General features: G+C 44.5%; 1 protein-coding gene across 3 annotated transcripts in view; it reads right to left on the bottom strand.

The window, feature by feature from the left end:
• The window catches only part of HSF2 (heat shock transcription factor 2), a 42737-nt gene that overhangs the window by 20059 nt on the left and 5431 nt on the right, over window positions 1–17247 (bottom strand). For all 3 annotated transcript variants that reach the window (XM_045011959.1, XM_045011960.1, XM_045011961.1), the window contains exons 2-4: window positions 10532–10640; window positions 10251–10378; window positions 9256–9380 (exon numbers count right to left, since the gene is read on the bottom strand). In XM_045011959.1, the coding sequence (XP_044867894.1) occupies window positions 9256–9380; window positions 10251–10378; window positions 10532–10640 (362 nt within the window). The remainder of the gene's footprint in view (window positions 1–9255; window positions 9381–10250; window positions 10379–10531; window positions 10641–17247) is intronic.

The raw sequence follows: 17247 nt of genomic DNA, 5'->3' as shown, positions 1-17247 counted from the left end.
TGTCTAGGAGGAAGTTGTACACACTGTGTGTAAGGAATTGGACTGGGTATACCGCGGTATTGGCCGACCCGGAGATGAGGTGGCCTTCGTATGGCTCTTTCGAACAGGCTGCCTTAAGAGGAGTAAGGAGCCAGATCGAAAAAGACCATCTGGGACAGTTATGTTACTGGTTTTGTTGGGACACAGCAGCAGAGCTGTGGAAATCTTTAAAAATTATGGCAGTCAGGTATTCTTCCAAGAGTGAACCCCCTCCATGTTATTTCGATGAAGGGTGTAAACCACGGCGTGTTTTAACTCGTCAGTTGGTCCCCACTGCACCTGCCCCTATTCCTCCGCAAGGGGACTCTCTCCAGAGTGCAGAGGGGAATCTGCAGGACTCCAAATTGGAATCTCTGCAGGGTGATAAGGAGGAAATAGAGGGGCACACCTCGGGAGGAGTAGTTACTAGGCAAAAGATCAAGCAGATGCAGCAGGGTGCACACCCCTCTCCTGAGGATAGCCCAGAGGCTGCCTCTGCCAAAACTTTTGTGAGTAGAGAAATGCCTTTACAGGTGCACGACCAACCTTTTGTGAACAATAATGGCGAGATACAACATACCAATATTGTGGAATATAAAGGATGGCTAGAATGGGACTTGAAAGAGTGGGGACGGTTGTCAGGGTCCTTTGGGGAAAATCCCCGAAGGATCACTGAACTTTTAGAAAGATTGTTTTCAAGTCATAATCCTACTTATACGGATGTAGATCAGTTGTTAAGTAGAGTTTTGACCGGAGAGGAACGTAGTAGATTGTGGATGGCAGAAAGGACATGGGGGGATAGCGATGCGGTTAATACCACTTGGATGGATAGGCGGGATCAAGCCGCTGGCTGGAATCCCCTAGACTGGAGTCAGCCAAGGCTGACTCAGCTGCGGGTAGATCGAGAGCGATTGTTAGAGAGACTCAAAGAAATGGCTCGCCGCTCGCCTAATCAGGCTAAGTTCATGCAGATTCGGCAGGAATCTGATGAGCCACCCAGAAAGTTCTGGTCGAGGCTATTGGAGGGGGCCCGAATGTTCACTCAGATGGATCCTGAGAGAGAAGCAGACCACCCTACTCTTATTTCATTTTTTGTGAATCAGTCAGTACCCCCTGTAAGGGATTATTTCTTACAGTTTCGCCCTGGTTGGGGAGGTGAGTCAGTCACTTCAGTGTTGGACGTAGCTGATTTTGCATGGGAGAAAGGAAGGGAAAGTAGCAGAAAGAAAGAGAAAAAGGAAGAATATAAGTTGATGGCTTTAGCTTTTCGCGGTGGTATTCGAGGCAGAAGCCGTGGCCGTGGCAGGGGATTTCAGGGTGCTCGGGGAAGAGGGTCCTGGCAACCCCAGCCATCAGGAAATTGTTTTCAGTGCGGACAGCCCGGTCACTTTAAACGTGAATGCCCCTGGGGACGCCCAGAGGGTCCGGTCGCATCCACAGATACTTACACCAGGGACAAATACACCGCTGCACCACCAGCCCAGCCCGTTCCTCAGGCCTGGATCAACTACGGACAACAGCAGCAGCTGCAACAAACTCAGCCTTCTCAATGACGGTACCCCGGGGGCGAAGGCAAACAATGTGATGGTCTTATTTCCTTAATGTCTTTAGCCGGCTCTTTCCTCACTTTCTCCCCTCCCAGCAAAGAGCCTCGTCTAACCCTTTCAGTCCAGGGACTGCCTGTCTGTTTCCTCATTGATACTGGAGCTACTTTCTCTCTTTTAAATCATGCCCCCTCTCCCTGGCTATCCTCTGAGGTTAAAACTGCAACTGGGGTGGAAGGCAACCCACAGTCTCTGGGACTCACTTTGCCTCTAAATGTTATTTATGCTGATAAATGTTTTTCTCACCGTTTTCTTTTTTCCCCAGCTTGTCCGATCCCTTTGATGGGCCGGGATTTACTCTGTAAGCTTGAGGCTACTTTAACCTGCACTCCTGAAGGGGTAGGATTATTGATGACAGTGTTAGGAGATTCGGCCCTAACTCAGGGTAATTGGGAAACCCCCCCCTCTCTCTCCCCTGACCTCACTGACTTGCCTTCAACCCTCTGGGGAATTTCTGACACTGATGTTGGCCTGCTCCTTTCGGCAGAGCCAGTAAGGATTCAAGTGAAGCCATCCTTAGCCCCCCCGTCAGTCCCCCAATACCCCCTGTCGCTGGAAGCCCGGGAAGGCATCCGCCCCATTGTCGAGGGATTCATTGCACAAAAGCTAGTCCGCCCTCAGCGCACTCCCTGTAATACCCCTATACTGCCTGTCAAAAAGCCTCCTAAAAAGGACGGAGACCCTATTCGTTGGCGCTTTGTACAGGATCTACGGGTTATTAATCAGTATGTGGTCCCTCTTCATGCAGTAGTTCCTGATCCAGCTACTATCATCAGCCAAATCCCCTGGGATGCTGAATGGTTCACTGTTATTGACTTAAAATCAGCCTTTTTCAGCATTCCTGTGCACCCAGACTCTCAATATCTCTTTGGTTTCACCTGGGAGGGACAAAGTTATGTCTGGCAACGACTTCCTCAAGGCTACAGAGACAGCCCCACGATTTTCAGCCAATGCCTCCGCCACGACTTGGAAGGCTTCACCAGTCCGCAGGGATCCACGTTAGTCCTATACGTAGATGACATCCTACTAGGTAACCGCGAAGAAGCCGCCCTCCGCATCGATGGTAAGGCACTTTTATTATACCTACACACCAGAGGCCACAAGGTAGACCCTAACAAGATTCAGTGGGTCTCACAGAAGGTTCGATATCTGGGTTTCCTGTTAACCCCAGAGGGGAGACAAATGGACCCAGTCCGCATAAAGACTATCCAAAACTGCCCTCTGCCAAACACCAAGAAACAACTTCGAGGTTTCTTAGGATTAATTGGCTTCTGTCGCCCTTGGTTGCCGTCCTGCGGGGAGTTGAGCAAACCGCTCCACCGACTCACTGCTAACCTTGCTCCTGACCCTTTGCAGTGGTCCCTAGACACGATCCAAGCCTTTCAGTTACTCAAGGACAGTGTGGCCTCCTCCATGTCTCTCCGCCCCCCCAATTACAGCAAACCCTTTCACCTTTTTGTCCACGAGAAGGGCGGAATTGCTAGTGGCGTCCTTACCCAGCTGAGCGGGCCCCACCATTTCCCGCTTGCTTTTTACTCCCAGCAGATCGACCCTGTCGCTCAGGGAACCCCATCCTGCACCCGGACTCTGGCAGCAGCTGCCCTGCTGATCACAAAGGCAAAGAGCCTGACCCTGGGTCATTTTACCACGGTCTGGACCTCTCATGCCTTGTCAGCCCTTCTGCGTAGGGGCACGACCCAAGTTTTTTCGGCCCATCGTCAGCAGCAGCTAGAGGCCGAACTCCTAGAAGACACTAACCTAATTTTTGAAAGGTGTGGGCCCCTTAATCCAGCTACCTTGCTTCCTGACCTGCCAGTCCTCCAGGATCAGCACGATTGTGTGGAAGTAGTTCATAGCATCTTACAGATAAGGAACAACCTGTTTGACGTGCCACTGGACAACCCTGATTGCATCCTCTTCTCGGACGGAAGCTCCTTCTATGTTGATGGCAAGCGTTTCACCGGTTATGCAGTCACCTCTGAATGGGACATTCAAGAGGCCGCCTCACTGCCAGGCAACTGGGGAGCCCAAGCCGCCGAACTCTATGCCCTGGCCCGAGCTTGCCAGTTGGCCGCTGGTAAGACCGTTACCATTTTTACTGATAGCAAGTATGCTTTTGGAGTTGTGCATTGTCACATCCACCTCTGGAAGTTTCGAGGCTTCCAGACAGCTGCCGGTAAACCCATTCAGCACCTCCCCCTCATCCACAAGCTTTTGGATGCCCTCCAAGAACCCTCGGTCCTGGCTGTAGTTCATTGCCGGGCCCATACTAAAGATGATAGCCCCGTCACCCTTGGGAATGCCCTGGCTGACGCCTCCGCCAAGGCGGCTGCCGTCTTACCCTTAGCCATGCCCACGTTGGCTATTGTGACCTCCTCCTTTACTCCACCGCACCGGTACCCGCTGCTGAACTACAGTCGTGGGAGAGCCTCGGAGCCACTCTGGTCAAAGGGACCTGGCTTATGCCGGATGGCCGAGCCTGCCTCCCTCGCTCCACATACCCCGTGGCAGTTCGCTGGCACCATGATAAGGGGGGTCACTACGGCACGCACGCCCTTGTGGACACCATCGCTCGCTTTTGGTATGCTCCAGGCATTCAACCCTACTGCCTGTCAATAGTGAAAGCATGCAGCACATGTCAGCGAAATGGACCTGCTCCGCCTCTTAACAAAATTAAGGGTGGAAGACCGCCACCTGCTGCTCCATTTCAACATCTTCAAATTGACTTTGCAGATATGCCAAAGGCTTTTGGGAAAAAACACCTCCTTGTTTTGGTTTGCCCTCTGACTTCATGGGTCGAAGCTTTTCCTACTGCTAATTGTACTGCTGCCACAGTGGCGAAGATCCTCCTTAGAGACATTGTACCCCGTTTTGGCATCCCTCTCATACTTGATTCAGATCGCGGACCCCACTTTACTGGTAATGTCCTTGGCCGTTTAGAACAAGGACTGGGCATTTCACACTCCTTTCATACACCCTACCACCCCCAGTCTAGCGGGAAAGTTGAGCGTATGAATAGGGAGCTTAAGCTTACATTGGCTAAATACTGTCAGGAAACAGGGTTAAAGTGGCCTCAGGTACTTCCCTTGGTCCTGTTTCACCTTCGCACTCGCCCAACCCGTGTATTGGGATTATCCCCCTTTGAACTGCTCTATGGACACCCCCCTTTCAAAGGCGGGGCGCTACCACGTGCTGATGTTTCACTATTGGGAGGGGATCATATGACCGCGTGCCAGTTTCTCTCCCTACAGGCTCGCCTCCGTACCCTTTGGAAAGCCTCACAGTTTTCCCAGACCGTGCCGCTGGAAGAACAGATCCACCCGTTCCAACCAGGGGACTTCGTCTGGGCCAAAAAGTTCGTTCGTGGCGACGCCCTCCAGCCGAGGTTTACTGGACCCCACCAGGTTCTTTTAACAACCCAGACTGCAGTGTTCCTGGAAGGACGCAAATCCTGGATCCACCACTCCCACGTCAAGCCAGCCGTAGTGGACCACAGTGACGGACCAGCAGCTCTTGCCACCACTAAGGACACTGCCTCTGACCAGTGGACCAGCTTACCTCTTTCAGACATCAGACTTAAATTGACTCGAAAAAAATGAGAGGACCTTTTATTCTGACAACTGTATGTTTTTTATTATGCCTTTTTAGTTTATTTTCTGCTTATGAAGATAATGCTTTTATTAGATATTCCCACGAGGTTAAAACTCGTATTTTAGGAAATAGAAGTAATTGCTGGGTATGTACTCAATTTCCAGTAAATGCAGAACAGGGACTCCCCTTCACACCCATTCCCCTGACCACTGCTAATATGACTTGGATGCCACCGGCTAGAATAAAAGATCCAGTCCAACACAATCTTACATGGGACAAAACAGGAGTGCCAATTAACAGATATCTCAGGGTAACAAATCAGACAGGATCACTGTGTTTTGTTAAAGAAAAAGGGTCAACTTTTGTGGGAACCAGTAAATGCAACATGTATTTTAATGGCACCGCCTTTAGTAAAAACCTTGGCTTCAAGCCTTGCGCATCCCACTTATCCCATATGTGGATCCCTCACAAGCCTTCAGAGTCAGCTTTTAAGAAACCCTGCTCAGATCACGAGGGTGTCCAACTAATTGCTAAGGGATATACGATTGCCTTCTACAACTGCTCAAGCAGTACTACACTGCTCTTTGAAAACACCACTACCAAATTGTGCCTCTGCGGTTCACACAACGACCCCTCTGCATTACCAGGGGAACAGTGGTCCAACGGGTGGTGGGTTACCTCCTACTTTGAAAAATGGAATACCCGAAACGCAATGTATGGAACATACTGGGTGTGCGGGCCCAAAGCTTATTACTTTCTCTCCCCTGATTGGGCAGGGTCATGTTATTTAGCGTGGCTCACACCACCTTCTCGCATCTCCCTCACCCCCCCCATTTTCCCCACGTTCGTAACATCCGTGAAACCTTCAGAGATATTAATATCCGTGATGGTTTGTCGTGGCAGCGGTGGGCTGGTCTTATTAGCTTGAGGGGTGGTGTCATCCGTCTACAGGGACTACTAGAATCTTTAACCAATGAGACTGCGACCCTATTTGAGAATCAGGCCGGGGAAATGTCCCAGCTGCGCCAGTTAGCTTTGCAAAACCGAATGGCTTTAGACATAATGTTAGCAGCCCAAGGAGGGACTTGCGCCCTCATAAATGAAGAATGCTGTGTTTTTGTAAATGACACCTACCCTGACACCTTTCAACGTACCAAACATCTAAGGGAAATGGCTAAGAACTACTCCTCTGGCCAGCCACCTTATGATTGGTGGGGAGCCTTATGGAATTGGTTGCCTGGATTTGGGTGGGTTAAAAAACTCTTGGTGGGTATTGTTGGGGCCATAGTAATCCTTATAATACTGTGTTGCTGCATCCAGTGTGTCCCCTCCCTCATAAACTCATGTGGGTCAGTTTATTCTTTTCCTACTTCAGCCAAAGGCCTTACTCTCTTCGAGTTGGCCGAGGCTGAAATTGCCAAGCGGCCCTTGGCTCCTTAAAATGGGGTGTAGCGTTTGGTAAATAATTATCCCAAAGCTACAAATGGAGGAATGTTGAGTCTGAACTTTTCATGAGTTTAAACTTAATCCAGACTTGATGTCTCTGTCTGAAACTTTTAATCAAAGCTCTGACCTGCGAACTACCCCTGACACCTCCCCCCTCCCAATAAGTAGCCATATCCTCCTTTGTCTTTTCTAATTTACATTTTAACCTGTTTTATCCTGTAGAATCTTGATTGATTATGCATGACCATTATGATCTATTAATCACTTTGTTTACTTCTGTGTATAAACATTGATGCTCACCCCTAATAAATTTGCCACACTTACTCCGAAGCTTTGCTCTTAAGCTAAGGATGGTGTGAGCCCGTTGATCAACGAATTATTGTCTGGTCTCTGACAGTTTTCTGAGCCCTATACCAACTCCGCACAAACTCGGGTGCTGGAGAGGTGAGTAGGACTTGCTTTTTACCTAACAGTGTTATATCATGAATAGGACTTGTATCTCAGTGAGAGAGGACACCGTAACACTTCAGAGAAAGGCCATATAACTAGGAGTAGCTGGATCAGCTTCCCTTTCAGAAAGCACTGGGAAGTTTCTGAGGCTTGGTCTACACTACATGGTGTACACTTTCCTTTCTGGTGGTGTGGGTTCTGTAGTTTCCACATCAGAGTGCTGCACTTTTAAGACTTTTGACAGCATGCTCCACACTTTGTCCCTCTCAGATTGTGGAAGGTACTTCAGATTCTTAAGCCTTGGGTCGAGTACTATAGCTATCTTTAGAAATTTCACATTAGAAAGTAGAGCAAGAACTGACAGGGATTTGAAGGGGATTTCAATACAAACAGTCTTCTGTGAGCAAGAGTCAGGCTAGTGGTTAGCCTAATAACGCGAGATTTGTAGAAGTGAGGATTATGTGAGGCGAATGGGAAAGAACTGTGTGAGAAGTTGTTGCAACCTTGTGTAGATAAGTATGGAATGTAGACTAGAGTCTAAATAGATGTGAAAAATAAGATATCAGGATGACCTATGTATAAATAAAATGTAGCTGTTGCTCATTATTGTATATGACAAAAAGGTATAAATGCTTGCTGTAATTGTTTACCTGTAGAGAGACCTGCCTATGAGGGGGAAACCCTGTAGTTAAGGGTTAAAGTCTCTTTTACCTGTAAAGGGTTAACAAGCTCAGTAACCTGATGAACACCTGACCAGAGGACCAATCAAGGGACAGAATAATTTCAAATCTCTGTGGAGGGAAGGCTTTGTCTGTGTCCTTTGTTTGAACTGCCGTGCTCTCTTTGGATCTAAGAGAGGCCAGACATGTCTCCAAGTTCTCCTGGAGTATTTCCTACTATCCAGTATAGTGAGTATTAGAAAGGCGAATGAATCTTCTAATTAATTTCTGCATTTGCAATTGTGTGGTTGCTGGAGAAATATCTTTATTTCTGTTTGCTGTTACTTTGATTATTCTGAGAAAGGGGGGGGGGGGGAGAGCCTCTCCAAGTTTATAAGTTAGACCCTGTATTTTTGCATCCTGGTAATACAGAGATAGTGTACTTTTTTTCTTTCTTTAATAAAATCTTTTCTTTTTAGAACTTGATTGATTTCTTCCCTTGTTTGGATTTTCAGGGGAAGGGGAGGGGGGAAAAAGTGAATCCCTCTTTGTTTGATTCAAGGAGTTGGAATCAAGGTATTTTTCCCAAGTACTAGGGGAAGGGAAGGGGGATAGGGAATCCCTCTTTGTTTGATTCAAGGAATTTGAATCCAGGTATCTCTCCTAAGGACTAGGAGGGGGGAGAGGGGAATGCTTTATTTCCCTTGGTGCTCAGATTCAAGGAGATTGAATCTGTGTTCCCCAGGGAAAGTTTTGGGGGAACAGGGAGTGTGTCAGACACTTAAAACTTGACTGGTGGCAGCAAGAACCAGATCTAAACTAGGATTTTAGTTTAGAGGAGTCCATGCAGGTCCCCATCTTGTGAACGCTAAAGTTCAAAGTGGGGAATAAACCTATGACATGCTTGCTGTAATTGTTTACCTGTAGAGAGACCTGCCTATGAGGGGGAAAACCCTGTGTCCTAGTGCACTCTCTCCCTCTAGGCAACTGCTTGAGAATAAAGTATCTGACTTTGCTGCACCCAGCAAGAGAATGAGAACTCTGTTTTTCTCTTACAGTACCTTCTTTGCATTTTGTCAAATCTGCAGTGAAAGTGTTCTTAAGATGAACAAGATGTGCTGGGTCACCATCTGAGACTGCTATAACATGAAATATATGGCAGAATGAGGGTAAAACAGGAAACATACAATTCTCCCCCAAAGAGTTCAGTCATAGATTTAATTAATGCATTATTTTTTGAACAAGTGTTGTCAGCATAGAAGCATGTTCTCTGGAATGGTGGCCAAAGCATGAAGAGGCATACAAATGTTTTAACCTATCTGGCAGTCTCACAATCAAGCCCCAATGACATATGCAAAGAATAGGACTTTAAACACCAATGTATTTCTTACTAGATTTGCAGCTTCAAACAGATCAAATTCATTACCCTCAGTGCTATTTGTGAATACTATTGCAAGTTAACAGTTCTCTCACAAAGTAATATTTACCTCTTTAAGGCAGACAGCCTGGATTCGATGGTCTCGTGTTTAATTTGCACCTTCTGAGCACTGCTTATGATTTTAGACAGGTCTTCCTGACGGATTTTATTTTCTTCAGGTCTTGAAGAGGAAACCTTTAAGAGTAAAATAACCCACTGATGCAATATGAAATTCTGAATGCTAGATGTTATTTCTCTCTTACTACTACTCAGAAGAAATTAGTATTTATAAAACAGGCTGAATAAACTGAATAATCTCTGAATATAAGAGAATAATTATCTTATTTATCCTGGAATATCATATATATTTTAATAATTTCTACATCACTGGCCATGTTGAAAATTAAAATAGTAAAACTAGTATATATCTACAGCATTCTCCCCTTGATCATACTTGACTTTTGTATTTAAAAAAAAAAAAAGGTCAACAGTTTATAAACACAGTTCTATTCTACTCTAGAGGTTCTTACATAGCCATCATCACTGTGGCATCCAAGCACCTTCCGTATCATATTAAGTGACATACGTAACATCTTATCCTCTTCCCGGAGGGGGGCGCTGCATTTTTTTTTTTTTAAAAGTAAACTGTGCTATATATTTATATTAGTGAATGCAAGATCAAAATAGTATGATTTGTAGTTGGAACAAAAAAAACAACAGCAGTATTATAAATATTTAAGAATAAATTTGTTTTGTCGTTTTCTCACCCCTTCGGTGGGCTGCTGATTTACTATAATGAATAATAATTAAGGAAATTAAAAAAAAAGTGAATGAGACATACATTATATATAATTAAAAAAACCACACACAAGAAAGGGGATTACTTGAAGAAGTGCAATTCATTTCATTTTCTCTTTAAAAGTAAAATCCAAAATTCCTTTGTGACTGCAGGCCTCTGTGTCAACAGTAGCCAGTTGTGACTGACACACACGCCCGCCCCATCTGTTCACAAAACTAGCTAAAAGCAGCCAATGCTTCATGTGTTTTGTATGCCCTTTCACTCACCTTCCTTTTAATATGCTCCAACAAGTCATCACGGCCCTGCTTAAAGTATGGGTGCTGGAACTCCACAGGACCATCCCGTTCCAATTTGACAATGCCAGAGTCAACATGGACTACTTTACGGAAGCCATCTGGAAAACAGTTTAACCATGAAGAAAACAAAACACTACAGAATTCAGAACTTTACTGCCACAATTCCCCCATCCCATTTTTAAGGGTTGGGTGAAAAAAAAGTATGATATTCTTAAATAGTTTAAGAAAGATAGCTATGCTAATAAACTTACACATATTTAGCTGTCTCACAAAGCTCGCCATGTTGTTGTGCTTGAAATACTTGGGAAGAATCTCTTTTGCAAACCTTTGTTCATCCAACACCAGGAAACTCTGGCCATTCTAAAATGAAGAGCACATTTTGTATTTCATTTTTAAAAATCTGTTTTTATAAAGGGGCACAATAGATACGTGATATCCTATGAGAGGATATCCTTTTCCCCACATGACACTACGAACTTTACTATGCAAACTGCTGTATCATGAGTAAGGCTAAGATTTTGTCACAGATATTTTTAATAAAAGTCACGGACAGGTCACAGGCAAAACAGAAAAATTAATGGAAGCCGTGACCTGTCCCACACTGTCATCACTGGCAGTGGACCTGAGGAACAGACCATAAGAAGAGACATTGGGAGGAAGGAGGGGACCTGGCTGAAAGGGACAGAGAAAAGACTGTTAGCTGGTGTAACTAAGGAGGTTCACTACCCGAGAGAGCTGTTAAAGATTTCACTGACTAACAGGAACTGTCTCTATGGTGGCACTCAATCTGAGAACCAGCTGATTGAACCACAATTCAGATCTGCCTCTACAAATTCCGGGGTTACTTCTGCCAATAGTTGCTCCCCTGACAATCATTTAAAGTGATTCTTATGAGGATGAAAAGCACACTTGAAATGATGGGAACAATTAGTGCTTAGAGAGGTAAATTTCTCCTATGTAGAAAAGGCCTTCTTTATTTAGTATCCAGCTAGTAGGTTTCTGGAAAAGTTTTCCAAATCCCATTGAACCAACTGTACCTCAAAATAAAAGTGATGTAAAAATCAAAGCCTGAAACACAGTATGCCAGATTTTATTCTCTACAGATCAATAGCCTTACATTATATCAATGAAAATAGTCAGAACCAGATGTTAACACAAGTGCGACAATGTTGTTCTTTCGTTGTTACAATAAGGGGAACAGGTATCTGTTGAAATTTACAACTATTAGTGCTGTAAAAAGGGACATTAAATCAAAGGTCCGACTACTTATACCCCAATGTCTTTTTGATCAAATTCCAAATCTGAGTAGTTTCTGCTTACACTGCTTTAAACAGTTACAAATGAACAAGTTATTCTTAACTTCCAGTAAAAAATAACTAATGCAGTGTTATCTTAAATGGATACACAGTAGCTTGTCTAAGAGACGGAAGTATTGTATGTAATGTTTTAGGAAGGTGTTGTACCGCATTTGGAAACCTCCTAGATAAAACATTCATTATGAATGTAAAGTGTCACAACAGTATTTCTGCTAATAGAGGTCCTTAAGTTACATTAAAACTAGACAACACTGAATGGTCAGTTAAAGCATTTAGAGTTTCCATCCTCGGACAAGAGAAATTAATATTAAACAAAAAGCAAGTTAACAAAAAGAAAAAAAAATCAATTCACACCAGGTGGGATCTCCAACTCGTTTCTCCTACTGGAAGTTCTAGTGGAGACTATCAGTGATTCAATATAATACCACAGCAAACTATATACTAAAATCAACATTGTTTAAAGATGTTTCTGACACAGTTTAAGTGCCTACAGTGTTATATCATGAATAGGACTTGTATCTCAGTGGGAGAGGACACCGTAACACTTCAGAGAAAAGCCACATAACTAGGAGTAGCTGGATCAGCTTCCCTTTCAGAAAGCACTGGGAAGTTTCTGAGGCTTGGTCTACACTACATGGTTAGGTCGACGCAAGGCAGATTACATCAACCTAGCCGTGCATGTGTCTATGCTCAAATTGCTCTCCCACCACCGTAAATTCCCCACTATGCGGATATAGTAACACCACCTCCCTGATCAGTGTACAGACACGATTGATATACTTAAGGTTGAAATAAGTAACGCAGAGTCTGCATTCCCACCAATCTGTCCTCCAGCAGCTGTCCCACAACTGACTTCTCTGGTCTCCTCTGGCCAGGAGTTACAGAAACCAGAAGCCCCCCTTCTAAAGCCCTGCAAATTTTTGAAATTCCTTTTCCTGATTGCCCAGCTTGGCAAGCACACCTAGCAGCTCTCCATGGTTAAGTGCAACTGCCCAGCTGAACACGCCAGCTGCATGCTCCAGATGCACTCCTGCCTGGAGAAGACAGGAAATACTGGCTCTCCTGGGCCTGTGGAGAGAAAAGGCTGTGCAGGCCCAGCTCCAATCCAGCCTTAGAAATGTCAACATGTACAAGCAGATTGCTCAGGGGATGCAGAAGGGCTACAAGAACAAGCAGCAGTGCCACTGCTCCTTGCTTTTCATGCAGAAGGCAGAGCAGACAGCCAGGGAGGGCAACAAATGATCCAGTGTCAAGCCGCAAACTTGCCACTTTTGCAAAGAGTGGCATGCCATAATCAGTGCCAACCCCTCCCCCCCCGCCCTCCTGTACCAACCCCAGCAGAACTGAGTATGCCTCCGAGAAGCCCAAGTCACAAGCCCCATCTGTGTACAGCATGGGGGAGGTGGTGGTATATGGGGGACAGGTGACTGAGGGACCCAGTTGTGCAGCAAGCCAGGACCGGTTTTTGACTCCACCACAGTCCAGCCACCAAGCCCGATGCAGGGCAAGGAACCTCAGGTAAATCTGTTGATACATTTTCAATTTCAGGGATGGCATACCCCCAAAGTAGCAGGACACAATCTTTTGACTTTCCATTAGTTTATTCATGCTATGAAAGCTAGAGCTGCTATCTACTTTTCATCCCCCGCCCTCCCCCCCGGCAGGCAGGGGGGATGCTGAGCAGTTTATGTAGTGTAAAAATATCATTAGGAAGGCCAAAAAAGAATTTGAAGAACAGCTAACCAGAGAAAAAAAAATTGCTATTATTTCTTTTAAGTACTTCAGAAGCAGGAAGCCTGCTAAACAACCAGTGGGACCACTGGACGATCGAGATGCTAAAGAACACTCAAGGATGGTAAGGCCATTGGGGGAAACTAAATGAATTCTTTGCATCAGTCTTCATGGCTGAGGATGTGAGGGAGATTCCCAAACCTGAGCCATTCTTCTTAGATGACAAATCTGAGGACTTGTCCTAGATTGAGGTGTCATTACTGGAGGTTTTGGGTGAATACCATCTGTTCCAAAGAGTTCTGTAGGAACTCATGTGAAATTGCAGAACTACTAATGGTGGTTTGTAACCAATCATTCAAACTGGCTTCTGTACCAGATGACTGGAGGATAGCTAATGTGAGGCCAATTTTTAAAAAGGGCTCCAGAGGTGATCCAGCAATTACAGGCCGTTAAGCCTGACTTCAGTACTGGGCAAACTGGTTGAAACTAAAATAAAGAACAGAATTGTCTGTCACATGGATGAACATAATTTGTTGGGGACTAGTAAAGGGAAATAATGCCTCACCAATCTACTAGAATTCTTTGAGGGGGTTAACAAGCATGTGGATAAGGGGAAACGCAGTGGGTATAGTGTACTTAGATTGTCAAATGCCTTTGACAAGGTCCCTCAGCAAAGGCTCTTAAGCAAAGTAAGCTGTTATGGGATAAGAAAGAAGGTCCTCTCATGGATCAGTACCTGGTTAAAAGAGAGGAAACAAAGGGTAGGAATAAATGCTCAGTTTTCAGAACAGAGAGAGGTAAATAGTGGTGTCCCCCAGGGGTCTGTACTACTCAACATTTTCATAAATGCTTTGGAAAAAAAAAGAGGGGGGGGTAAATAGGTAGCAAAATTTGCAGATGATATAAAACTACTCAAGATAGTTAAGTCCAAAGCAGATTGTGAAGAGCTACAAAAGGGATCTCACAACACTGGGTGACTGGGCAACAAAATGGCAGATAAAATTCAAATGTTGATAAATGCAAAGTAATGCACATTGGAAGACATAATCCCAACTATACATATAAAATGATGGGGTCTAAATTAGCTGTTACTACTCAAGAAAGATCATGGAGTCATTGAGGCTAGTTCTCCGAAAACATCCACTCAATGCGCAGCGGCAGTCAAAAAAGCTCATGTCAAAGTTAGACTCAGGACTCACAGTTTGTCAGACCACTCTGTTTTATTAGCACAGCGCTCTGCTAATAACACCCAGATAATGTGAGCACCATGCAAGACACAAACTATCTTATTTATACAGATAAAAGGGTGAGAACTTAACAAGGTAACAAAGGAAGCAGAATCAGATAAGTTTACCTGGGCTACGCATGCATATCTTATTTCCTTACTAACTATTACCCATCTTCTGTTAATGTTTCGCCATTAGCACCATTGTTTATGCCTAATGTTTCTTTTCCTGGCACCTGTATTTCAACATTTCTTATTTCTGCTTAAAGGTACATACAACATTTCTTTAATCCATTCTTATTTTTACAATATAATTCATTCTACTTTCACACTCAATATTGGGAATCATTAAGAAAGGGATAGATATAAAATATACTGCCTATATATAAATCCATGGTATGCCCACATCTGCAGATGTGGTCACCTCATCTTAAAAAAAAAATAAAAAAATAAAAAAAGATATTTGGAATTGGAAAACGTTCAGAAAAGGGCAACAAAAACTATATTAGGGGTATGGAATGGCTTCCATAGGAGAAGAGACTAATCAGACTGGGAATTTTCAGCTTGGAAAAGAGATGACTGGGGGAAGGGGTGGATACGATAGAGGTCTATAAAATCATGACTGGGGTGGAGAAAGTAAATAAGGAACTGCTATTTACTCCGAGAAATCGATTGCTACCCGCCGATCCGGTGGGTAGTGAAGACGTACCCCCTGGTAACCTGAGAGATCTCAAAGCTTTCATGGAGGTATTCTGCAATCCTCTGTTGAAAGTTTCTAGGAAGGGCTGCCTTATTTTTTTTTTTCCCTTTGTGGTAGGACACTTTCCCATGCCACTCAGCAATAACTTCAGCAGGCCATTGCAGTACACAGGCTAGCAGCATACAGGTCTGAGCAGCTTCAGCCTTTGTGACCCAAAGGAGTGTCATATCAGCTAAAACCACCAATGCCTGTGGAAAATGGTGACATTATTAAGTGCCATTGCCCTATACTACTAGAATCATGCAACTGAGCAATTCCCTCATTTTCCTTCCCCCAGTGGACCATACTCACCACAGCTGGGGCGGTGACTGATGCTCCCCTACTATTTTAAACACTACATTCTCACTGTTGCTTGGGATTGCTTGTGGACAGCAAGGGGAGTAACTTAAGATTCTGAAGTCTTGCTTTCTGTAGTGAATGCGTGAACAATGGTACCTGTGTGTGTTTTATCTTTAGCTGCTGCCATTGTGGCCTTCGGGGTCTGCCCCTCCACACCCACAGAACACCTGAGCCAGACAAGGAGGAGAAAGAAGACTACTTGGGATAACATGTTCCAGGAGATCCTGCAAGCCACTGCTACATAGGACCCTGAGCACAGGGTCTGAAGGATGAACACTGCAGACAGCCTGGAGAAGGAAAGAGTGGAGAGGAGAAAGGCCCAAGAGTCCAAGCAGGAAAACGAGAGGGAGATGTGCCAGGATGTAATGGGGCTTTTCAGGCAATCAGCACAGATGCTGCTGAGTCTGGTAGATCTGAAGGTTCAACAGTCCTGAGTTTGCCTTCCTCCGCAGCCCACTGAGAACTCAATACCAGAACCTCCCTATGCTTCCCGCCCCACCCTGCATCATTCCATGTGGCTGCCGTACCCCTACTACTCCACCCTGGGGAATGTTACAGACAAACTCCGTTTAACCTACACAGACTTGTGAAAGCCATGGTTCATGTATGCATAACTGAAACAGACAAAAATTATTTCCCCTTCATAATTTGTTCTTAATTTATTAAGTTAACACTGTATTTATTTTAAAATTGCACAGGTTTTTTGCACTGATCGTTACAGAATAAAAGATGACTTATTTCCAAACAATAGAATTTATTAGTTCAAAACATAAGCTGTGGAGTGCTCAGCAGTTCTAAAAGCAACCAATTACCTGTTACTACACAATGTCACAAAACTCATAGGATCATTCACAAACAACCTTAACAGGTGCACTGTTATATTCCTTTACAGTAACCACCACAGGACTCCTCTCAGGACACAAAAGAGCAGGGCCAGGTAGAGCATACAACATCCCACACTACTCTTGCTCACTCTTAAAATGTTTTTTCAAAGCATCCCTGAGCCATATAGCTCCACACTGAGCTCTTCTAATAGCCCTTGTATCTGGATGTTCATATTCAGCAGATAGCTGCTCCACCTTGGCAGAAACTCCCCCCTCTGCCCCTTGCGTCACATACATTACACAGAACACAAAAAGCAGCAATAACCATTTGGATATTTTTCTCACTGAGGTCCAATCTTGTAAGTAAGCAATACCAGCAACCTTTCAAGTGACCAAAAGTACATTCAATTGTCATTCTACATCCACTGAGCTGATAGTTGAATCATTCCCTGATGCTATCAACTTCATGAGCCAAGGGGGTAAAGCAGGGGTCGGCAATGTGGTGTGCCAAGGAGCGGTGTGCCGAGTCTTCATTTATTCACTCTAATATAAGGTTTCACATGCCAGTAATTCATTTTAACGTTTTTAGAAGGTCTCTTTCTATACATCTATAATATATAACTAAATTATTGTTGTATGTAAAGTAAATAAGGTTTATAAATGTTTAAGAAGTTTAATTTAAAATTAAAATAAAACACAGAGCCTCCCAGACCAGTGGCCAGGACCCGGGCAACATGAGTGCCACTGAAAAAAAATCAGCTTGTGTGATGCC

The sequence above is a fragment of the Mauremys mutica genome, chromosome 3 (assembly GCF_020497125.1).
Source record: "Mauremys mutica isolate MM-2020 ecotype Southern chromosome 3, ASM2049712v1, whole genome shotgun sequence".
Classification (NCBI taxonomy): Eukaryota; Metazoa; Chordata; order Testudines; family Geoemydidae; genus Mauremys; species Mauremys mutica.
This window is presented reverse-complemented; position numbering and strand designations above follow the sequence as displayed.